The sequence below is a fragment of the Hyperoodon ampullatus genome, assembly GCF_949752795.1.
Source record: "Hyperoodon ampullatus genome assembly, chromosome: 3".
In the NCBI taxonomy this organism is placed as follows: Eukaryota; Metazoa; Chordata; class Mammalia; order Artiodactyla; family Ziphiidae; genus Hyperoodon; species Hyperoodon ampullatus.
The window spans coordinates 35,827,048-35,852,116 of NC_136916.1; the positions used below are offsets into that span (position 1 = coordinate 35,827,048).

The window sequence follows — 25,069 nt, forward strand, 5'->3', positions numbered from 1 at the left end:
TCAGTCTCCACCTGTGCTCAGAACCTCCCCCCACTTCCCTCTGTTGTAACGTCTCCTCTCTTGGCTTATTCCTATGACTATTCAAATGTGGTTAATTCTCATCCAGTTTAAAAAAGAAAAAACATCTTAACATCATGTGCGCCTCCAATACCAGTTACTCCTTCACAGTGAAATCGAATTATTTTCTACACGCATTATCTCATCTTCTGCACTGAAACTGCTAGCACCTAGGTCACTAACACCGCTCATTTCTGTTTTACATGCCTTCTCTGTGGCACTACTCCCTGTTGACTACGCCCTCTTGAAGTACCCTTTCTTGGCTGCTACGTACTCCTACATCTGGCCAATGTCATTTGGTGCCTTCTCTTCTTTACATCTTCTTAGGGTTCTGTCCTGGGCCCTCATGCTCTGCACTCTCTGAGTCTTTATCTCATCTACGTGCATTGCTTCAATTACCATCTATTTTCAGAGGGCTCCAGAATCCATCATCAGTCCAGATCTCTCAAGCTTCAGTTACAGACATTCAGTTACCCCCTTAATATTTCTACTTAGTGTCCCACAGCTATCTCAAACTCATTATGTCCCGGACCGAACAACTCACCTCAGACTCCCAAACCTGCTCCTCGGGCGCCAAATCTGGGCATCTTCCCTGACTCTTCACTCTCATTCCCACAGCCAGTCATTCCCCAAGCTCCGATCATTCTAGTTCTTGAGTATCCTTGAAATGATCAGCTCTCAGTTCTCCATTCCCACTGCTACTACTCTGGTTCAGGCCACCATCTTCCATTTAAGAGGGAGATCTCCCTACCTCTATTCCTCTATTGGCCACATTGCAGCCAGTGATCTTTCTAATCACAACAAATGTGACTCTACCAATCCTTTGCTTCAAACCCTTCAATGACTCTGATCTTGCCTCCGCCTTCTTCAGTTTCATCTTTTGCCACTTCGCACATCAGGATATATTTCCTCTCCTTTTACATTGTGGCATCCTCAGCGCCTGGCACAAGGTACTTCATCAGTACACGGAAGGTACCCAAAGGCTAAAGCAGCAGGATACTCTACATCCACTTAAGGACCATAGGAAGCAGCGTGGGGCTCTGCACCTGCTAGCTGGCTGCAGCAGCGAGAAGACACCTGGCCCTGTGCGCTCTTTGCCGCTCACTCCAATCCTTTCTTCCCATGAGGAAACAAGACCAGAGGGGGTTGAGGGGTGGTCACGACTCGACCAGAGCCCAGCTCCCCATCTCTCAGTCTCCTGAGCCGCTTTTCTAGGTGGCGAGGGTCCCGCGCAGGTCCTGGAAGAACGAGGGGTCTTGTTCCCGCCAGCCGGAAGGTGTCGCCCTCGTGCCAGAGCAGAGACGCAGGCCAGAGAAGCCGCTCCCGCCCGCTGCGTGCGCAGGTGCAGAGGGCTCTTCCGGCGTCGGGCCGCCTTCCCTTCCGCCTCCTTGGCGTGGATGCTGCGGCTCGGCTGCAGGCTGAGGCAGCTGGGGACAGGACCTGGTGCTCGGGCAGCTGCCTGGCTCCCTGTGGGCACCGAGATGCCTAAGAAAGCTGGTGCAGTGAACAAGGCCAGTGGAAAGTCCCTTGTCAGTGGGAGGGTGGGCCGCAGGAATGCTGGTTGAGGAGCGCCGTAGAGAAGTGGGACCCGCGGGTGGGTAGAAGCTCCGCCAACTGCTTGTTGTCTGAGTTCCGGGCCTCCCGCTCCCCGTCTTTCTCGGCTGCGCCGCCGCCCACCGGGGAAGTCGGAGGGCCCGGGCCGGCGGCGCGCGAGGCTGTCCCTGAGCTGTGGCTGCCGACCCCGCCGGCCTCGCTCCCACACTCCCAGGCTCGCGCTTCGTGTTCCGGCAGCGCCGTGCGGCCTGTGCTTCCCTGGGAGGCTCTAGTTAGCGTTCTGTCTCCTTCCCTTGGCTGGTCTTCGCACCCCTCCGTCAAGAACGCACCACTCCCACACTTCCTTTCCACCGTCTCTGCAGGGCTGACTCCAATCGGTTCCTAAGAGGCGGCTCTAAGACTGCCTCCTGCCGGGAGCTTCCCCAGTGTCCTGAGGCGGGACTGCTTTCCCCTTTGCGCCGTGATGCCCCGTGCGTGTGTGGTCGGTGCTCCTAGCACAGTGTATTAGAGTGATTATTTGTTCTTTTTCTCTCGCTGCAGTCCGAGCTCTTTGAGCTCCATGTGTCCTTATTCATCTTTACATCTCCTTTGCCTACATAACTGCCTTGGTGCGCAGTTCATGTTTGTTCAATGGAAAGTTCCTAGTATAGCTTATGGCACACAATAGTCCTTTAAATACCACTGTTGTTCCTTCCTCCTCCCCTTCCCCCCAGAACACACGGATATACACCGTCCAGCCATAGTTGTTCACAAACCTTTGTTAACTTGAGCTGCTTGAGATACAAAGGTGAATAATGAATAACCGCTGCTCCCTGAGGAATGGGAAATACAAAGCCGACAGTAGGAACCAGTTCTAAGGTCTTCCAAGGCAGGAAAAAAGCACTTTGTGGGGCTGATGGGAAGGCTTCATGGGAGAATTGATTTGACCTATGAAGGCTGATGGAAGACCATTCTGGGTGGCCAGAACTCCCTGGACGTGACCCATTAGCCTAGTTTGTCTTGGTTAAGGGTGAAAAGGAATCATGGAAAGATCAAATGTGTGGGAAAGTATTTTGTAACCGTAAAGTTGTAGTGTGATTGTTGTTGTCATTTTAGGGTAAAAGCCAGAGCAAGGAAGCAGAGAGACCAGTTCCTCCCTCAGGTCCTGTGGCAGTTGATCCCAAAGGTTGTGTCACCGTAGCCATCCATGCCAAACCTGGTTCCAAACAAAATGCTGTGACAGGTATACCTGGCCACTGGGGTGGGAATCTTGTATGAACCACTTGTCTCCTCTCCATCCTCCCTTTGCCTTGGCTTGCTGGAAGTTCATCCTGTGTGGTCAAGTATATTTTTCACACCTGCCAGTTAGAGGCTTCTCCATTTTTAAATTCTGGATTCTAATGTAAAGGTGTTATCTAGTGTTTAAAAGCAAATATACCATACTTAAAGCATACCAAGTTAGATGAAAAAAACATTGTGTATTGTCCTTTTTAATATGGTATTTTAGGAACCAGGATTTACTGTGGTGATCAACTCAAAATACAAACTGCAAATCGTTATGTTGTACACCGGTTATGTGTCAATTATACCTCAAAATTTAAAAAGGTATTTTAGAAAGAACATATATAGAAACGTGTAGCCTAGATGATTCTTAGTTAGTCCTATTCCAAAAGTGGAAACATTGGCCAGAGAAAGAAAGATGTTTTGGTTGATTTTTTTAATGACCATTGGTCCAAGGAGGGAGAGAAAACCTCAGATCTGAGAACCTGATCATCAACACCTGTGTGAGCTTATTTCCAGTCAAAACTCTACAAGATATTCCTGGGCCCAGTTCTTTCATCTGTCAGATGAGATAGTTAGAAGCTTTTAAGCTATTCCCTGGAGTCCAAAAGGTGCCTCAGGGATCTGCGGTGGGCAAGGGGGAGGTTGGCAGACGGGACCCCTGAGTAGCTGTTTACATTTGTTTTAAATGCTGGGGCTTCAGGGGAGATTGGGTGGGGTGGGGAGGCTTCTGATTGGGAAAAAAGTTTGATCTGAGTTATCTTGACGGTCTTTTTCACCCACTAAAGCTAAAGCTCTGTATTCCAATTTTTAAAATATTTTGAAAACAAGACCTCAGAATTGGGGTGCTAGGCCTGGTTTGTGTTGATGGCCATGTTAGCTTGGCTCTTTGTTGGCTGTACCCTCCTTGGCCAGCATTTTCTAAGTAGTCACTGTGGACACTGCTGTTTGAATACCATGTTTCATCAGATCTAACTGGCCATCATCTATAAGGTGCAGAAGTACTTTATGTACCAGTAAGACAAAATCCACATCAACTAAACACTTTCTTTTCCATTTATTGTAAGATATATCAGGATTTCAAAGATATTAAAATGTGAAAAACTGTGCATCATAGAATCAGTGACAGGATAGGAGGAGGGTTGTTCTACCATCTCATTCCTGTGGATTCTGCAGCCGTGTTTACACAGGCAAGATGTAAGAATGTGGAAATGCCCAAGTAACCCCAGATGCAGGACCAGCGCAAGCTCATTTGCAAACTGCTTTGAGTATATACTTCTCTCTCAGAAATAACAGTGGAGGGCTTCCCTGGTGGCGCAGTGGTTGAGAGTCCGCCTGCCGATGCGGGGGACACGGGTTCGTGCCCCGGTCCGGGAAGATCCCACATGCCGCGGAGCGGCTGGGCCCGTGAGCCATGGCTGCTGAGCCTGCGCGTCCGGAGCCTGTGCTCCGCAGCGGGAGAGGCCACAGCGGTGAGAGGCCCGCGTACCGCAAAAATAAATAAATAAATAAATAACAGTGGAGTGGTTGGCCGACACCAGCTGAGACCCTCCAGGGCTTCCCCACTGTGGCCCTCCCCAGGCGCAGCTCCTTGCCCGCCGGCACCAGCTCTCAAAACCCCGTCTGGTGTCTTCAGTGCCCTCTAATCCGCCTTATTTATCAACCTGCCCGCCCCCAGGCTCACACAGGGTCCGGTTCTGCACAGTTCCTCGGCAGAATGGCTTAGGGGCATTGCGGCAGAAGTGCAACTGGGAAGCCCTGTATGTGCCTCGTGTGCCCCATCTGTCTTGTTCACACTGCATCCCCAGCTTCTAGAACATTCTAGAAGTGTCTGGCAAACTGTAGGTCAATAAGTGTTTCTCGAATAAAAGAATGAATAAAACTGTAAAAAAAAATAATAACAGTGGAGGATTGCAGGCAGGTTGCTCTTTATAAAGGCTGTATTGATGCGGGAGTCTGGACCACTCTTCAAAAAGCAGTGTTCATTGTCCCTGGATTTCAAAGCATGAATTCAAATTTGTGAATCACGATGCCACTTTCTAGCCATGTGACCTTGGACACATTACTTCTCAGTTCCAATTTCCTCGTTTGTAAAATGGAGATAATAAAGGTATTAATATCTTCATAAAATTATAGGAATAAATGTTAATAAAAGTATCTGTAAAGCCCTTAAAACATGTTTGTGTGCCCTTAAAATTAGTGTATGTAAGCGCTGTGTAGATGCTAACTAAATACTACATTTTAAAAACATCAAAGACATTTCACATACGAGGTGAATCTAATCCGGTGCTCCCATTTTCCTGATGAGGAGACCCCGAACAACCCTCTACAGTTTCGTGAGCTGTCTGGTTCATCCACTTCCTCAGTGACATTGTGGGGCTAAAGCCCAGCTCCGCTGACTCCCCTGCCTGGGCTCTTCCTGTTAGACCAAGTGCAGTTTCCAGCTCCTAAATCCAGGTTATTGCCCAGGACTCTGTAGGCCCATTTTGGTCAGCAGGGTGGGGTGGGGTAAATATCAATTTTCTTCTCTGGATTTCTGTAATGGTAGAGGCCTATTTATGTTTATGTTCCCTTAACTGTGATTAATCATTCTTCATTCAGCAGTTATTAATAGAAAACCTACAATATGCCAGACAAATGCAAACACTTTTACAAAATATGCTCACTGCGTGAAGAAAAAACTCCATGAGTATCAAGTCCACACTGTTTTCATTCCAGATGTGACAGCCGAGGCTGTGAGTGTAGCTATTGCAGCACCTCCGACAGAAGGAGAGGCTAACGCCGAGCTTTGTTGGTATCTTTCCAAAGTCTTAGAGCTCAGGAAGAGTGATGTGGTTTTGGATAAGGTAGGTCTCTCTCTCTCTCTCTCTCAACATCTTTGAGTACATCAGTCACTACTTTTAAAATACCAATTTTTTTCTTTTCCAAATAATTGAAAAACCAGTTGTTTTTAATGCTCACAATCCTTTAATCACTAAAATCTGTGAATTCTTCCTAATCTCCTTCACTCCTAATGCCTCACTCCTTCAGACTGTGCACACGCTATACTTCTATTCCTTAATTGCCATCATTTCCAGCATTTTCTCCTTTCTAAGTTCATTCCTATACCTGCTCTGTCAGATTAATCTTGCTTGTCTTTTCCCTCAAATCACCACCATACTAGAAAAATCTAAAATGGTTCCTGTTATCATCTCCATTAGTGAGTTCATCAAGCACACCTGGTCCCCGTGTTGTCCTTGCTCACCAGGAGAAGCTTATTAGGAAGAGAGACGACTCATGTGAAGTCATTAATACCATGGGTTTGCACTAGGGGTGGATATCAAAATCACCTGGAAATGATTTCTAGAACACAGGTTCCTGGGCATCACCCCAGACTTAACTGAAATAGAATCTGCAGGAGTAAGACCCACTCGTGTTTATATTTCTTAAAGCTCTACTTGTTTTTCAGTGCTATACTCTGTAGCTCCTACCCAGGATCCAGCGGGCACTCGGAGTCATTGGTTAGTAGGCTGTACCTAAACGTCCATCTGATCAGGCCACTCCCTCACCATCGCCCCTGTGGCAGGTCATTTTGCATTTTCTCCAGCACACGTGCTCTGGCATTTGCCTGAGACTCCCCACTCTTCCACCTGTGCAGCTTCTACCCATTTAGATAAATACCTGCTCAAAATTTACCTTCTTTAAAGGGTGTTTACCTTTTTATAATTGTCTTAAGCAGTTGTGGAATCATAGCACTTGGATATGTGGTTGCTTTTTGTTCGGAATTTTCAGAAATGTGTAACAGTATAGAGAATGCCAATTTGTTTTACATTTGGAATTATTTTTATACAAAGTTTATATAAAATTGCAATATTTGTTTTGGTAATTTAAAAAATAACTTAAAAGTATTACTTGAAACCAGAATATTGAACATCTGGATTCCATATTCATTTTGAAAATTTAATGCCTAGCTTTTATTATTACAGAAATTGATGTATGAAGGTTAAAAACTCTGGAGAGTTGTAAAACTATTGTAGTAAGGTGGAATCTAAGAGACAGCCTTTGGTTAGACCAGAAATGGCTAGGAGAAAGTGGGCATTAAGCTGTTAAGAAAACACCAGCCCACCTGTAACAACCCCTCAGCAACTGAGGTCTGCTGTCTCTAATAGCATTAGAAAGTTTAGTGTGTTATCCTGACACCGTTTTTTCCTTTTGGTCCAGGGTGGTAAATCTCGTGAAAAAGTGGTAAAGCTTTTGGCCTCCACAACTCCGGAAGAGATCTTGGAGAAACTGAAAAAGCAAGTTGAAAAAAAATAAAAGCAAGAAATGAAAAGTACACCCTTGAGAAACTTTATTGCTAATGGTGAAAAGACTGTTAAAAAGGAAAATATAAAGACACAGAATGTGGAAATACACATATGTTTAATAAGAACAGGACACACAAAAAAAGTATGAAGATTAAAAATACTGTTATGTTGAATTTAGGTTCTAAAATCCCTGATCCCAAACAGCTTGGGACATGTTACTCTGATTTCATGGTGTTACAAAATAACAGAGCTGGAAAGGATATTTAAGATGACCTGATTCAGCCCCTTTCATTTTGTCATGGGGCTTCTGACATCCAGAATTTGAGTGTATTCAGGATCACATGGTGCAAGATGGCAACTAGAACCTAGATCCCTTGGCTCCCAGTTGAATGCAGTTTATCCCAATTGTAAATTAAAATATTTCCACAGCACTACTGGAATTCTGGGGATGGCCTTCTAATCCAGTTTACAAGTGACAGAGGAAGACCTGTCACTGCTTCATAGTGTCGCTTTGTATTTTAAAATGATTATGTATTTTATTATGTAAAATGCAAAATTTTTTTCCTGTGTTTTTTAAAAATTCTGTTGACCATTTTGTTAAAAAGTAAATAAGAATAATCAAGACTTGTAATTTAGGGAATTCCCTGGCAGTCCAGTGGTTAGGACCCGGTGCTTTCACTGCCAGGGCCCCGATTCAATCCCTGGTTAGGGAACTAAGATTCCGCAAGCCATGCAAGACGTAGCCAAAAAAAAAAAAAGACTTGTAATTTAATGTTAATTTTCATTTTTGAGAAGTCACTGAATTTTCTTCCTCCTTGGATGGTAACTGTAGTCATCAAATCTGGTAGTTCTTATGAATCTCCTAAGATCCTCAAAAGAAGACAGAAGATCTGGAAGCTATTTTCAGTATGTGTAAAAAAAAAAGAAGACAGAAGATCTGGAAGCTATTTTCAGTATGTGTAAAAACCTATCAGAAGTCATATCTATATTGAACTTCAAAAGCTAATAATAAATGTCTTGTTTTTAAATGTTCAATCAAATTATAGTAATTTGTTCAGGTGAATAACTTAACCTGATTACCTTTGCTGATAGAAGAGCCGATCTGCAGTTGTGTACTTTGTCTAAGTACATGAGAAAAATCTATTGACAGACAAAAATCTTTAAAAATATAAAATCCACAAAAAGGACCAATAATAAAAATTACAGATGGTAAAAGAACTGGGAGCCACTCCTCTAGTTTAGCTTACTCTGTTGAGAGGAGCCAAGGACAACCAGAGTTAGGTGGCTCATCCAAGATCAGAGTAAACATGAAGGGCAGAGCATGCGTCACGCCCATCTGCCTTCTAAGCCATTATGCCACATTGCCTCCAAACGTGCTTCTGTTTTATGTGGTCTTGGCTTCGGAACCTTTTCTGTTCTTTTTCAGCATTGTTCTGGTGTGTGCTCTACAGGCATTTTACTTGTGGTTTTTACATGAATCATTTGTTAGGATGCTTTCCTTGATAAGTAACAGAAACCTAACTCATCTGGCTCAAACAATAAAGGGATTTATTAGCTCACATACCTGGGAATTCCAGAGGCAGGGTTTACTTAGAGGTTATTGACTCAGCAGCTCAGTGATGTCATAAAGGACCCACTTTCTTTCCTTCCCCTGACTTACTTCAGCAGTGCCAGCTTCATCCTCAGGACTGTTTCCCCCATGGAGGCAAAAAGGCAGCAGTTCCAGGCTTCTTGTCCACCTGTCACCCCCTCCAGTAGAAAAAAAGGCCTCTAAGAAGAACTGTGGTGTTTCTTTTCCAAAAGCTCTCAATCAGCTCCTCCTTGTATCTCAGCCCAGATTAGGTCACACAAAGTTTCTAAACCAGCCCCTGTCAGGGAATGCCGTGTTATAACACAGGTTACCTAAAACAGTGACTAGAGAAAAGAGAAGAGTTACTCTAATTGTTTTAGACTAATCAAGGCCCATCCTAGAGCTGGGGATGGGCTCAGCCTACTTGGAAGCAAAGGAGTGAGCAGAGAGAGGTAGATACTTGAATACAAATTGGGAAAAGTTAGAGAAAGAGAAATGGATGCTGGATAGGAGTCAACAAATACCCGTCACGATCATCTATTTACTTCATTTAAAATGGCCATTATTTTAACGGACTTTTTTGCCTAATCACTTTTTTTGAGAAACAGTATCTTTTTAAAAAGAACATCCTTACTTTGTCACCAAAAAACTGTTGGCAGAGGTAGGAACTAGTTCAGCAGCTGTGTCAGGACATGTTTCCCTTTCTTCATTAGCAAATGAGGTTGCCTTTAGCAGTCTGATGCTTTTTTTTTTTTTCTTTTTCTGTACGCGGGCCTCCCGCGTCGCGGAGCACAGGCTCCGGATGCGCAGGCTCAGCGGCCATGGCTCATGGGCCCAGCCGCTCCGCGGCATGCGGGATCCTCCCAGACTGGGGCACGAACCCGCGTCCCCTGCATCGGCAGGCGGACTCTCAACCACTGTGCCACCAGGGAAGCCCTGATGCTCTCTTGACCCACACAGGGCTGTTCCCCGTTAATAACGATTACAGCTAAGGCCTGGGTACCTTGAGCTGCTGTGGAAGTTTAGTTAATGCGGCTTTCTTCAGCTGGGCCCTGTTCTTCCCCCAAGGATATTAAGACAGGCCCAGTGACCTAGGACAAGGACACAAAATCCCCAACCCCTGTAACAGTTGTCTAATAACATGACTATAGCCCTGCCTACCCCCGTTAACTTTAAGTGAATACTTACACGGTCTACAAAGTGACCTGATTACTGCCTTTCTCATCCTGTGCTGTCCTTAGGGTCCAGCCTTTCAGGCAGCCCATGAACAAGGTTTGAATGATACTTTTCCAACTCTGATGACTAGTGTCATGGTGATGTTCTAGCACTGCATCTGTAATCTATCATTCCCCACCTTAATACATAATTACTCCTGCAAAAATGATTTAAGAATAATTTAATAACTTGGGTGCCTACTACTTGCCAGACACTGCTTTGCCTACACTATATGCTGACAATTGGAGGCAGAAACAGGGAACTTGAACTCCTGATTCCTGTGAGCCATTGCTCACTTGTTTGCCAGCTAGGTATGGAGAGAGAACCAGAGCATGCAGGTGGCACCTTTGCACTGTTTAAAATTCCAAACAGCTAAAAACTCACTTGAGGAGGCAGTTCTTTTCTGGGCTGCAGGCTACCAGCATCCCCCCTTACAGATTCTAGGGATTTGGTTAAGTAGTTCCTTAACCGTAAAGCAGAATATAAATTTTAGAACCCATCATGGCCTCCCACTTCAGATTTTTTTAATGCATGTGACTGGAGACTAAAAATTTTTAAAGCTAGATTTTCAATTTATATCCAAGAGGTGGCACCATAATGCAGTAGCAGAAAACCACACATAGTTTAAAGAAGGGAACGGACTCTTAATTCCTTTTGAAGTGAGCAGTACTATTAGGAAATCCCTTCCGTAGTGCCTACCAATGTCACAATCTCTTATCCTTCTTGTCTAGTCTTCTCAGAGACATTCCTTAGACTTAGTCCCCTCATACCTTGAGTTTAGCATAGGCCAGAGTGTGGCATTAACCAGGGCCGGCTGAGTACTCAGGAGTCTCAGGTCAGTACTTTGGTGGAGGCAGCGAGGTCCTGAGTGCCTTAATTTTGCAGCTTTCATAAATCCCATTTAGTCAGTGTTTTTGAAAATGGAATTGGGCTGAAAAATTAACAAGGAATTAATTTCTAAAAGGATGCCAATTTATTAATTTGAGTGAAGAACGTACCTTCCAAATAGACTGTGTAGTGGGATCCTCAGCACCTTCTGTCCCTTTGGGAAATCTTGTCAAGAAGCCAGTCATCATTTGAAGCTTGGAGAGCTTGGGGTCAGAGCCAGGGAACTTAGGGGCCAGGAGCAGGGAGCTATGACTGTCTTGAGCTCCCATTTCTGCTGCAGGGATAGACATATTTATCTTACCAGCCCCTCTCTTGGGACAACACTGAACACTGATGCTTCATGGCAGAGGAGCTCCCTTTTTCCAGGCTCCAGAAGAACACCTAACTCTGCTCATATAGGCTTTTTTCAGATAATCCTTATAATTCAACTGATACAAGTTTTCAGCATTTTATAATCCTATTCTAGCTGTGTGCCACAGGGTCCATCTAGTCCCCTTATTAGAGTTTTGCAGGGGTGAATCCCCAAACTTTGCAGCACAAGGTACAGAGTCTGTGGGCATTTCTACATGCAACTCATCTCATCCATGATGTGGTTTTACTATCACAGTGTCTTTGGAATTGTTTCAGTGTCTTAGGTTTCCCCAGAGATACCTGGGGGATTGGAGCGCTATGGAGAATAAGGGAGCAAGTCAAGTCAACAGAACTCCAAGCCTTTAGTCTGCTTCTAGAACTGTGCTGCCAATACACTTGCTGCTCGCCACATGTGGCTCCTGAGCACCTGAAATGTGGCTAATCAAATTTTAAAATAAAAAAATAAAAGCATCGTAGAAATAAAGGCCCTGCTGGAAACAACACAACAGAGAAGAGGCTGAATATATGACATGGAGTTTAGAGGGCAGGCTAGAGAAAGGTGAGCAAAGACAGGAAAATGACAGATACAGAAGTCAGACAAAGGAAAACCAACACATGCATAACTGGAGAAGAGAACCAAAGAAATGGAACAGAAGAACAAAGATTTAAAGATATAATCAAGAAAATATTGGAGGACTTCCCTGGTGGTCCAGTGGTTAAGATGCCACACTTCCACTGCAGGGGGCATGGGTCCAATCCCTGGTCAGGGAAGTTCCACATGCAGCGCATTGTGGCCCCCCCACCAAAAAAGAAAGAAAACATTGGAGAAATAGAAGATAAACTTACATAATGAAAGGTGCAGTGTCCTAGGTGAAATACTGACAGTCATCAACAATGGAACACAACCTAGTAAAGTTCTCCTAAAGTAAAATAGCCTGTGGCCATCTAAACAAAATGTTGAAGTCACAGGGAGAGAGGAGACGCATACATGAATATTCGTATGTTGCTGATGGGAATGTAAATTGCTACAATGCTTTAGAAAATGTGGCAGCATTTATTAAAATGAAATAATACAGGTTTTTTTAACCCAACAATTCTACTTTTGAGACTACCCCACAGAAGACATAAAATAAAAGCATTCAAAAGATATATGGACGAAAGCAATATGGCATTGTTAAGTAGGGGCAAAAAAGGAAACAACCTAAGTGTCTACCTATAGGAGAATGATCATATAATCAATGGTATATCCCTACTATACAATATCATGTTATTAAAATTAAGTCATTAATTTTTAATCTATAGCTAGTGACCTGGAGTGATGTCTATTATAATATGTTGTGTGAACGAAGAATAATATACACATATGTGTGTGGGTTTATATATATAACCTCACTTTAGTAAGAAAGGAAAAACATGCATATACCAAATTTATATATGTATTTGTGTGGGCACGGTGAAAGAGACAGAAGCATTCACAACAGGCCAAAGTCACTGGTTGGATGCAGATTATTCATATTTGTCTAGTTTTACTTTTCACAGTATTATTTTGTATACACACAAAACATGTAGTGAAGGAAACTTTAAAATGAGAAACACAAACACACACACACACACAGGAGAAAGCTCTGGCCTTTAGCAATTATAGCAGCTTTATTTACCTGATTCAGACAAAGAGGCTGGTGATCCTTTAGGGAGTTGAAGGCACTGGCAGTGGAAAAAAACCATGAGATCATCATCACATCGTCCCCTGAAGCTGTCTCAGGAGAAGTCACTGAAACCCGGAGAAAATCTAACCGGTAATTAATACGTGGGGCTCTCTGTATCCCTTAGGGACAGGAATGAAAACAACTGAATTAGCCCATCAGCACATGGAGACTGGTGAAAGAGCTGAGCTGCACTTTTTGCACGCAAGTCAGCCCAGAGGTACCCCACTCTACTTCGGGAGGCACAAACCTGACACTGAATGGGCACTGAGTATGTGACCAGCCCAGTGATGTGTACTTTATGCAAATGCTTTCACTTAATCCTTCAAGGGGGCAGTCAAATCACATATTAGCAATTTTGATGAGGATGACTTGTCCTCGTTAACCTCCTCCCATGCCATCCTGTAAGTCTTAAAATCTGAGGGGTATTATCCACAGCTCATCCCGTTTTCCAGTCTGACAGCACTGATAACAAGCTACTCAGATACAAACGTATCTCTGGCACATGCGGGCCTCAGCTGTGTCACACCAGCTTCAGTCACCTCCTCTTAAGCCCTGGCATATCCTAATACAGCAGCCCTACTGACTGAGACCCATGGAGCCGGCCTGGCCCTCTCTCCCCCCATCTCCACAGGTCATGGGATCTCTGCTCCCATCCCTATTTCTCCCAAAAGCTGGTCCCAGTAGAGGTCAGTCAGACCGCTAGAAAGGAGGAAATATTTGCTCTCAAGGCTACTTTAGAGTCCAACAGTACAATCTACTACTTGAATCTAGTTGTTGATTTGGCTCCAAAATAATTTGATGTAGCAGGACCCAGGAAAATATCCATTTAGATATAACAGAATGTCACATCTGAATATATCTGAATTCTTAAGTATTAATCTAAAAATTAACATCATTAATCTCTACAAATGTCAAGAATATTTACTGCTGTTGGTCTTAATTCATTCTAAATTAAAAACTAGAGAATTTTAAAAGCATACCTAAGCTTATAAATAGAGGAAACATTCTCTGAGTGACCTATATAATTAGGTTTTTCACACAGAATTAGCCAAAGCCTAATGTATTTCAAAGTTCCCATTTATATGTATATATATCAAATATGCTTCTTTGGTTAAAACACAAGACATTGAAAGACAAAGCCCAAACAAGCTTTTCAGTGAATAGTTTATATATAATACCTCAATTTGTCTAACATTACCAGAGTAAACACTTTCACAAGTAACATTTCCAGCTAATTGAAGTTATCCAACAAGCCACCTCCAACAAGCTGGGAATATTTATGTCCTACATTTCTTAACAAGAATAAAAATTCCCAGGCTTCCCTGGTGGTGCAGTGGTTAGGAATCCGCCTGCCAGTGCAGGGAACACAGGTTCAAGCCCTGGTCTGGGAATATCCCACGTGCTGCAGAGCAACTAAGCCCGTGTGCCACAACTACTGAGCCTGCGCTCTAGAAACTGCAAGCCACAAATACTGAGCCTGCATGCCACAACGACTGAAGCCCGTGCGCCTAGAGTCCGTACTCTGCAACAAGATAAGCCACTGCAACGAGAAGCCCGCACACCACAAGGAAGAGTAGCCTCCACTCACCACAACTAGGGAAAGCCCGTGCACAGCAATGAAGACCCAACACAGCCAAAAAAAAATAAATAAATAAATTTAAAAAAAGAATTATAGCCTTTAAAAAAAAGAATAAAAATTCCCTTTCACTATAAACAATAGTGCTAATTAAAAAGTCAAAGGCCCAGAGCATAGATTTCCATACACAGCCAAATCTCTGTTTAGGTTGAGTGAATCAAACAGAATACAAAGTCTAGGAAAATTTTTAAGGTGTTAAAAACCTGTGAAACAGGAATCTAGAAAAATGGTACAGATGAACCGGTTTGCAAGGCAGAAATAGAGACACAGATGTAGAGAACAAACGTATGGACACCAAGGGGGGAAAGCAGGGCGGGGTGGGGGGGAATGAATTGGGGAGGTTGGGATCGACATATATACACTAATATGTATAAAATAGAAAACTAATAAGAACCTGCTGTATAATTACATCCTTGTCTGTTGAGCATTATGTTATAAGAAATGCAGCTTTGGAAACCAAAACCATGCTGGAGATCTCACTGGCTGTCTTTTTCCTATATGGTTTCAAGAACCTAAAAACTATTCTTAGAGCAGTGACACGAGGTTACTACACTCTGGATAACCTCAAATCCTTCTAGCACTCAAGGAAAAAAAAAAACAACAGTTCTCTATCTAAGTCTCTAGCATCTGTCTCAAATGGATATTAATTTGATGTGTTCCATAATGAACATTCGACATTCTCAAGTCAGTGCCAATTTCCAAACAGCAAATGCCAGTAATTCTGGCTCAACTTTTATATAAACTTTCTTTCTTCCATATTTGTTTTTTTCTTTTTTTTGGGGGGGGGGTCCACACCACAGGATCTTAGCCTCCCAGTCAGGGATTGAACCCAGGCCATAGCAGTGAAAATGCCGAGTCCTAATCACTTGGAACGCCAGGGAATTCCCCTCTTTCTTCCATAGTTGAAGTGTTTGTTATTTTCTGAAGGATATAATGTCTTTTTCTTTTGCTGATTCATATAATAATTCACATAAGAAAACAATCACAAATCTTTAATTCTCAAGCTGCCTACCTCATTTTCTATCAGTTATTCTACATACTTTATATCAACACTATGCTTTACAATTTATCAAATCCTTCCCTCCCATTGATTAAACAAATGTTTATGCAGCACCAATTATGTACCACTGGGGTTTTAATGGTCACGAGCTTTAGTTTCTATTCTCAAGCTCTCGTATGTTAGGTCACTTATTTTTATGATAACCCTGAGAGTGACAAGGGAAGGTGTTGCCCCCATTTTTGCAGGGGAGCAAATAAGCTCAAAGTTTAAGTGATTTTCTCAAGGTCAGATATCTTGGAGCCAGGATTCCTTATGCTCAATCTATATGCTATTACAAGAGACTACCTATTTGAGATTAATTCCATTTGACACTTCTAATTCTTTCTTCTCCACTTTTAAATGATCCTTAAGTTGGTTTGATGTTCTTTTCTGTCTCTCCCACACGAAGCAGAAACCATGCCTTTATTTCTTCCTGGTTTTAAGCACACAGGGAGCAGTCTGATAATGACTGTTGCTTAAAAAAAAGAAAAACCACCACCACATAGATTACTCATGCAGAATGCAGAAATAACTCATGTTAAAAGGAGGACTCTTCTCATATTTTCAAGTAGAGTTGATACTCAGACCATATGTACCCTACTGTTACAGTGTTAAAATATTTAAATACTGTTAGAAAATGCTCTTCTTCTGAGCTTCCTGAGAGGCATCCCTCACTCCAACCCTGTCCCTTGGATCCAGATATCTCTCTAATTAGTGTCAACAGCTCGCACAGCAGAGGACCTCCAGGATCCTGCTCTAAAGTTGTGGTCAGCTATTGTCCCAACTGGTCAGTGGCTGTGCTTTATCAGTTGACAGATATTTTTAATAACCCATCTGCTTTCAGAGAAGATCTTGGGGTATAGTCAAGCCATTCTTAACGCTCTGGGCTAAATATTCTGTAGTATCAAGACCTATCTTAATGTACCAGCACTGGCTTGTTGCCTATTGATGTAATTACAAGGGTACATGGAAAACCATTATCTTATTGTTAACATTTTATTTACATCTGAGTGTGAGTACTTGGTTTATCAAATCCTTTCTAATAAAATAGTTACCTGAAAGAATGGCTCTTCAGGAAGTGGGGGTGGAGGGGAGAGTTGGATCCAGAGCATGTAGAAGTAGTACCTGGAGATGTCAACCTCAAGGGCCTAGAGTGGAGTGCTAAGAGAGAAGGCAGCAGAAGGCAGATTCAGGATGTTGCCTTTTAATACCTTTGACCTATGATGAAACTTGTACTCTTTCTTAATATTATTCTTACACTAAATAAACCTTTTTCAACAGATAGGAGAACAGAGTAATAAAAAATCAAAAAGCTCATCTCTAATGAATGGGCTAACTGCCAAAATTTGAGAGAGAATACTTACTTACAAGTATTTTATTTGAGTAAAACCATTATAATGGCCATTAAAATGATGTGAAATACAATGATCACTCTGAAAGGAAGTTACAGCATCATTGGATTTACAAAGGGGAAGCAGCAAAGGTGCACATTTGGAGGTGAACATAACATTGTAAAATCAACCCACATTAAATACCATAAAAGTAAATACAAAATGCAGCATTATTTACATACGATTGAAAAGGAAGGAACATTGCAGAGTTAAACTTTTGTATAATGCGTGAATTCTGACCTGGTATGTTTAAGTTAGCAAAAAACCTTAGAGTTTGTATAAAATTACTGTGTGCCTTAATCCCACCTACCACTAGATCAAGACATTGAAACTGAGAATGATTCCTTCCTGATTTTACAGCTTTATTCTTGATATCCCTCTAAAAAGAGACCAAAATGATTGTGAAGATGATTCATACCTATAGAGTAATTACAAAGTACCACAGTCACATAATAACAAAAGCCAAACGAAATATACTATAACTGTTTTCCTTTCAACTACTACTATGTACAGTGTATCACAAGTAAGCATAGTTGTGCATTTAGGAGCTGATTGTACTACTTCTGTAAAATATTAGGAATGAGCACATCCGAGTACAGGGATTCCTTACCTTACAACGTAAAAGCAAGCATTTTCTATGTAAAATTTTTATTTCTGTGTAAAACAAAGAACTCCTGAATGTCAAACAAGGAAAAAATTCACAACATTCAAAGCACTATTAAGTCATGAAATAAAGAAGAATCTGAGGTAGAAGTCAAGCAATATAATCCACAACCTTTTTAGGGGAGTATTTATTGATATTTCCAGCAGCCATCATATCTCTCCAGTAAGATCTAATTTAAAAAAGTCTCAAGTTCCAAAACATCAATCCACTCTCTACAATCAGACCAACAGAAAATACAACATAAACTTTTGTCATGTTAACAGAGTAAATGGTTTTATTAAAAGCTGCTGACATTTCTATCAGTAGTAGCCATAGGGAGGCCGTTGGTTGTAACCATAGTGTCCATATTGATGGGGGTAGTAAGGTTCTTGTCTGTGCTGCGGGTAATTGTTACCCCAGGATCGCCCATGCCACTGATTGGATCGATTGTCACTTGGCCACCCCCGTCTGCTATCCCTACCTCTAAACTGTCTGTTATCTTGCAACCTACAACAACAAAACAAAAAAATTTTTATACTTCCCTTAAAAAAAAAAACAAACACATGACAAATCTATCCTGGTGCATTTCATTTCTCAATCTAATAGTATACAAAAGAGTAAAAAACATTTTTCTCTACAGAATGTTATAGCACTAGTTATTCAAAACTTTCCTAAGATTCATATCCAGTATTATACTGGATATATTCAATACTTTGCAGAGAAGAGGTAGACTACAACACCAAGCCCCAAACAATAGGATGGTTCCGAAACCTATTCAATTGTTCAAAGCAGTATGGTAATATTCCTTTGATCTACTTTGAGGTATCAAACAGAAGTAATTTACATTGTATAAACTTTGTAAAACCAAAAACAGTATCTTCTTTATGGAATCTAATGCAAAAGTTTTGTAAAAGACTCTAGGTTTTTAAAGCATATTTGCAGAGAAAATAAAATATTAGTCCAGAGAAAGAATATTTTTTAAAAAACCATTATAACACACTCACACACAACTGCATAGCAAGGGGAAAAAATATGGTGCTGGCAAAATATTAAAACCAAATATTTACCAGGCACGTACTGTGTGCCAAGCAGTTACTAGGCATTCGGTATACCACACTGCACAAAAACACTGATTCCTGCCCTCACTGGCCTTGTGGGCTAGCAGATTCAAGCTATCCTCTCCCAGATCAGCCACAGGTATTTACTGTTCTGAAGTAATACATACCGATTGCCTCTATTTCTTTGGTTCCCACCAGCTCTGCTATTCCATTCCTCAACAATTGGAGGGGACTCAGGAGGGCGTTTCAGGTATTCCTGGTACTCTTTGTCATCTTCTGTGAATCTACTGGCAAACATCTCTTCAAAATTTGGAACAGCTTCAGAAGTGTCAGTCATTCTGAAATTCTGTACAGTTTTTAATATGTTTCTATTAGAATTTTTTTTTAAGTAACACTATCTTCATCAGATAGTGGAAAAACAAGAAGTAAATACTCTTAGGCAGGGTATTCATAAAAGTCCTTGTGGGGCTTCCCTGGTGGCGCAGTGGTTAGGAATCTGCCTGCCAATGCAGGGGACACGGGTTCGTGCCCCGGTTCGGGAAGATCCCACATGCCACGGAGCGGCTGGGCCCGTGAGCCATGGCCGCTGAGCCTGCGCGTCTGGAGCCTGTGCTCCGCAACGGTAGAGGCCACAGCAGTGAGAGGCCCGTGTACCGCAAAAAAAAAAAAAAAGTCCTTGTGTACTTTTAAACCTAAGATAGACTAGATTCAATTCAGTACTTCTTGATTACTATAGTACAGACATTGTGCTAACTAGGAGCCTGGGATACAAAGGTGAACAATATATCATGAACCCTGCCCACAAAGAGCTCTCAGTCCAGTAGAAAAGACAGATATGGTGTAAATATAAAGGGAGGAGCAGCAAATGTCAAGAAATGAAGCTGTAAAAGTGGACAGGGGTCAAACTGTGAAAAACTCTGTATTCAATGCAAACAACTTTGCCCTTTTTCTGGGAGGCAGTGGGGAGTCATAGGTGGTTTAAGCAGGAAAGTCTCAAGAGCAAATTTACTATTTAGAAGGATCACTTTTCTAACAGGTAGAGAACAGATTAGTGAGTTTAAAGGCAGATTACTGCAATAATATAGGTGACATGCTGAGGGTTTAATCTGAGGCACTGACTGTGGGAATAGTTTTATAAGAATTCCAGGAGAAATCAGTCACTGAGTAGATGCTGTGAGGAGAGAAGGGAATAAAGGATAACTCCTAGGTTTCTGGCCAAATAATAGGACAGGTTACGGTGTCACGGGAACTACAGAAGGGTGGGCGAAGATCCACACTGAGCTGAACTTAGCTATGGTATGTACATCCACGTGGAGGGTCTGGGATTGAGAACTGGGTGGAAGATGAATATGGGAGACATTGGTTTTGTTGGTGGATAATGCAGTGAGAATGAATGAGACTCCTCAGGAAGGCAACGGGATAAGAAAAGAGTATCAAGAAACAGAATTCTGGAGAACATCAACATATAAAGAAGTTAAAGAAGGGATAAGAGGAGAACACACACAGATGAGAGAAGAACCAAAAGAGATTATCATAGAAAGCAAGAGAATAAAGAGTGAAAGGTCATCAGTGTTGAATCGTAAAGTAATAGGAAGAACCAAGAAGAGAAAATTAATTGGATTTAGCCATTAGGAGGTGATTAGAGTATTGGGGATTAAAACAGGACTACAATTAATTAAGAAATAACTGGAAGGTAAGGAAGTAGAAATCTACACTGATTAAAGACCAAGCTTTCAAGAGGCTTGGCTGGAAACAGAGACAAAACACAAAGGGCAGTAGCTAAGGGGTTACTGGAAGGTTACCTCTTTTTTTCCCCAGGCTACAACACCTGAAGTTGTTTGTAGGAAAATAAAAGAGCCAGTAAAGAGAAAGACTGTAAATACAGTAAAGACATGAAAACAGAAAGGCAAATAAAAAGGCCTTTAAACACACAGCTACTAAGGTCTAGGGTAACTACTTTATAATGGTATTCAATATATTCTTATTCCAGGTTCTGTGACATATGAAAAAACTACTATAAATATTATCTAATGGCTATGAAAACTGATATCTGTATCAGCTGGGTTTTCCAGGGCAATTATGGATTCACTTTTGAAGCAGTATTTCTTCACCCAAATTTTCAGAGAGCCCTCTACCTTTGAGAAAAGATTTGACTTAGGCTGCAGCAGCCTAATCCTCGAGAAACCAGGGGAGAAAGAGTTCACTTCTTTTCATCTTCACCCAAGACCTGGAAGCCATCCCTAGCAGTATTTTGAAGGTAGCCCCCAATTTCCAGTCCTTCCTTGATGTAGTCCCATCCCTTACCTTTCCTCACCTAAACCCCATCTTTCTGTTCTTTGCCTCACGACCACTAAAATCTGTTCTATGATTTGGGGCATATGTGACATCATGCTAAAACTTTAAAACCAAATCTCCCTTATCTGATGTCCTAAAATTATTTTTTTCCTGTATTACTTCAGTTTATAATAAAAAGTTTCTGTCAAAGAGATGTGATACTGGAAGACAGCTTTTCCATTAGTTTTTCTTTCCTCCAAATCCCTCAAAACATATGCAAATATTTATAATACTACCCTTGTCCCAAAAAATTAAAGATTATTATTTGGATGCAAGAAACAATATCTCCATGTCTTACCTTCCAGGCCTCTGCTCTCTTACAGTATGTCTTATTAAATACCAATGTGTCTGGTATTGACAAACAGATGTCAAATTCTCAAATCCAGGGTACGGTTTAAAATAAATTCAGCAAATTAAAGGCGTGCCTTGATTTCTATAGGAATCACAGAAATCACCAGAAAGATGACCCAGAGCTAACCAGAGGGGCGGTAAAAATCATAAGCCAAGGCAAATGTGCTATTCTAACGTTCTTCCAAGATCCCCCTCCCACAAATAAACAAATGTGTATCATTTTTATCATTACTGGTGAGAATGAAATTTAAATAGAATTTTAACTGATCCAAGCTTTACTTACCCCAGGGATTTGAGGCAGCTGTACCGTTTAATGTTTAGATTGTTTAGATCTATGGGAAGAAAAACAAAACAAAACTTGACTACCTTGAAAGAAACCCTCAAAAGGTGTGTGTCGTGGGGACAAGGAACCATAAAGGTTAACGAAGTGGTAGGATTAAAAGTGCTCTAAAGACTTGCAACGTTAATTCCAAAGAGGGAATTGGAGCTTAAAGTGCCACCGAAGAGCTAGAAGATGCTACTCAAAACCAATGAGCTAGTTCGAGCATGAATAACAACTTCACAAAGTATGTTCTTTTCTGCGGAAAACACAGGGTACAGCCTTTCAGATACGTACTCGAAGACTACTAGTTTCTTGACCCTAAATAAAACCACAGAGAACTTTCGCTGCGGGCCACTAACCTCGTAAACGACTACCCAGAATGGGGTTTCGCTGCCCTGGGAGATGAACCCAGAGAACTAACCGACGAAGACACGGACTGAGAACCACTGCTTTTTTCAGTCCTCTCTCACAGCACACCAGCGCCTATCAAGGCTTTGACTGATGCGCTTCTTCAGAAGCACCTCGGCCCCAGGTGCGAGGGAAACTGGAGGCCGCGAGAAGTAAGCGGCTTCCGGTCTCGCCAAAAGAGTCTAGTCTCGGAACGGCAGAGGCGGAGGACACCTCGCCGGCCACTCAGCTCGGCCCGCCCGGCTCCCTCCCCCACGCGGCCCCGAATGAGCGACCCCCCCCCGCCCCGCCCCGCCCCGCCCCACGCCCAGGGCTGTATCTATCCCGCTCGGGCCGGACTCCGCCAGCCGGACGCTCACGGAAACCTACCTCCAACCCAGAAGACCGTCACAGGACGTCCGGACCCCTTCCGCTCTCCAAGGTAACAGGCCCGCTTCGGCCAGACTCCGACCACCGCCTGACTTCCGCTTCCGGCGCGCTAAGGCCGAGGCAGGCCTGTGAAGTCTCGCGGTATCTTCGGCGCACCGTGGATTTTTCCCAATTCATCCAACACTGGTGGCTGGCCTGGAGCTCCACGATGGTGGTGCGTTGGCAGGCTAAAGGTGATGGTGCCCACCGTGCGCTTTCAGTCTGCCTGGTGGCTGTGCAGGAAGAGACGCATCGCTGTATATTGAGCCCCCTTGACTGGGAGCCGGTGACGGGTAGGGACGGAAAGGCTACTTCCGGCCGCCTGCGCCTGGAGTCTTTGTGAGGAATGCGAGGCGAGGGCAGGCGGTGGAAAGTAGACACGAGTGGATTCCTTCAGTGGCGCTACACCTTTCACTCCTGTTCAGGCAAGCTTCGGTAGTAAGATTTCTGTAGTCTGTTTTGTACGTGTTTTTGCCAAAACACAGCCCCGCTTTGCTCCAGCCTAAGTCGTCAGTATCTAGCTACCTCCAGGAGTCTTGGTCATTTCTTCTGGGATGTTCAGTAGGTGTTATAAACGCTGCATATTCCCAAATATGTCTTGGCCTCCTCCCTCCCAAATTGCTTTCCAGACTAAGTACTCCTTTTGGTTAATACTCTCATGAGTTTCCAGCTTGGAAACATAGATGTCTACATTTGATGCCATTTCTTTCTTTCCCTTGCTCCCGTCAGTTGCTAAATTCTGTCGATCCTACCCTGCATTTAATTCTGGGATCGATCCACTCTCTGTACCCACTGCCTCCGCCTAGTCAAGTTGTCATTATCACCCCCTGGACAGTGGGAATGTGATACCTTTCTCGTTGATGCCCTTCCTCTAGCATCACTCTCCTACCTGGCCATCTTACACATCGCTGCTGTAGGCTTACTCATCTTTAAGATGATAGAAAATCTTCATCGGCTCCCTGTTGCTTGTAGATTAAAGGCCAAATTTATTAACTTTGGATTCAAAACTATTTTCTGCTGTCCCTCTTTCATTCTCCGTTTGTCCATAACAAACCAGATCATGTGAAGCGCCTCATTGATGAACTACCCATTACCTTTCTGTAGAGGCTCTTGTCTCTTTCTGCTTGGAATACTCTTCCCTCCCCATCATCTCGGGATGTTGAAATTCTATCCATGAAAGCTGAATGAAGTAACATCTCCATCTAGAAATAAGTTTTCCTTCCACTGAATGTCCATTATGCTTTCTGAGCCGTTTTTCATCTATTCATTCAGTTATTAGCACTTTTTAAAATTAGTTATTATTTATGTGGAAGTCTTTTCCCTCTACTAGACTACATTCATTCTACATGCATTTCTACATCCTGGAGTGTGTAACATTGTAATTTGTATAAAGTAAGCACTCAGTAAACGTTTGTGGAGTGGAGGATGAACTATGAATGTTCCAAGCCACGTTTTAGAGACATTAACCTAGCTAAAGTGTATAGGATAGTATGGATGGAAAGAAATGATAGTCTTGGTGTTGGGTAGTAAAGGTGAGAGCAGAAAGACCAAGGTTACAATAATTGAGTGGTATCGTAACCAAGTGGATGATGGGAGACAAGGATCAGGAGGAATCAGGAAAGACTCCTGTTCTTTAAGTGTGGAAAATTGCAACTGAGAAGGGATATCTATAGCATGAGTTGGTTTTAAAGCAAAAATGAGCTCAGAGCTCAAAAAAGATTTGTAGAATTTGAGATAGTAGGGAAATATTCAAAAGAAAAATTTTAGGTGGTTGTTAGAAATACAGGACTAAAGCTGATGAAAGGGAAATGTGTGAGTCATCCATGAAGAAACAACAGTTGAAATCATCAGTGTATGTGATCTTTCCAAAGGACAAAGTATTTATAGAGAAGAGCAGAAGGCCAAGGCCTGTGCCTCAGGAAATACCCATATTTAGGAGGAAGGAGGAATAAGAAATGTGAACTTGGGGCGTCCCTGGTGGCGCAGTGGTTGAGAGTCCACCTGCCGATGCAGGGGACACGGGTTCGTGCCCCGGTCTGGGAAGATCCCACATGCCGCAGAGCGGCTGGGCCCGTGAGCCATGGCCGCTGGGCCTGCGTGTCTGGAGCTTGTGCTCTGCAGCGGGAGAGGCCACAACAGTGAGAGGCCTGCGTACCGAAAAAAAAAAAAAAAAAAAAGAATATCTCTCTAATTTCTGGGACAAGGCAGGTTTGCTGAGTTTATAGTTTCCTAGACTGTGCCCAGTGGCACAATTGAACTTCTGTGCCTATAGCTTGAGTTGGAATTGCAGACTCCCAAATGTTCTTTCATCTTTATATTGTATTATTCAAACCATCTCCCCCTTTTCACCCCACCCATCCCACTCCATTCACAAACACACCATCTTTCACAAGCAAAGCACATGAACTCAATAAGTAAGTTCCTAAATGAGAATTGAAAAGTGACAACCGTCCACTCACTTCTTCTGATCCGGGCAAATCTCAGCACGTTTCCCTGCCCTGATTTTATCTTCTGCAAAATGGGAATGATAATCCGTGCTACTTCTCTGCTTCATAAGGTTATTGTAAGAATTAATTATTGCATATATAAAAC

General features: G+C 42.7%; 2 protein-coding genes across 2 annotated transcripts; one reads left to right on the plus strand and one right to left on the minus strand.

Moving 5' to 3' along the window:
* Positions 1-1,455: 1,455 nt before the first annotated feature.
* On the plus strand, positions 1,456-7,543 carry LOC307049755 (UPF0235 protein C15orf40 homolog). The gene is made up of 4 exons (XM_079699355.1): positions 1,456-1,568; positions 2,707-2,833; positions 5,590-5,717; positions 7,072-7,543. The coding sequence occupies exons 1-4, from the start codon at positions 1,539-1,541 to the stop codon at positions 7,165-7,167; spliced, it is 381 nt and encodes a 126-aa protein (XP_079555481.1). The 5' UTR covers positions 1,456-1,538; the 3' UTR covers positions 7,168-7,543.
* A 10,164-nt stretch (positions 7,544-17,707) lies between these two features.
* On the minus strand, positions 17,708-21,671 carry RAMAC (RNA guanine-7 methyltransferase activating subunit). The gene is made up of 3 exons (XM_079699356.1): positions 21,623-21,671; positions 18,822-19,000; positions 17,708-18,103 (listed from the first exon to the last, which is right to left on the minus strand). The coding sequence occupies exons 2-3, from the start codon at positions 18,989-18,991 to the stop codon at positions 17,917-17,919; spliced, it is 357 nt and encodes a 118-aa protein (XP_079555482.1). The 5' UTR covers positions 18,992-19,000; positions 21,623-21,671; the 3' UTR covers positions 17,708-17,916.
* Between the last annotated feature and the right edge of the window lie 3,398 nt (positions 21,672-25,069).

Bases quoted from the DNA above. Each gene is read 5' to 3' on its own strand.
- LOC307049755 (XM_079699355.1), top strand. From the start codon at position 1,539: ATGCCTAAGAAAGCTGGTGCAGTGAACAAG. The intron at 2,834-5,589 runs GTATACCTGGCC...TTTTCATTCCAG, and splicing joins CAAACAAAATGCTGTGACAG to ATGTGACAGCCGAGGCTGTG. The intron at 5,718-7,071 runs GTAGGTCTCTCT...CTTTTGGTCCAG, and splicing joins GTGATGTGGTTTTGGATAAG to GGTGGTAAATCTCGTGAAAA.
- RAMAC (XM_079699356.1), bottom strand. From the start codon at position 18,991: ATGACTGACACTTCTGAAGCTGTTCCAAATTTTGAAGAGATGTTTGCC. The intron at 18,104-18,821 runs GTATGTATTACT...TTGTTGTTGTAG, and splicing joins CAAAGAAATAGAGGCAATCG to GTTGCAAGATAACAGACAGT.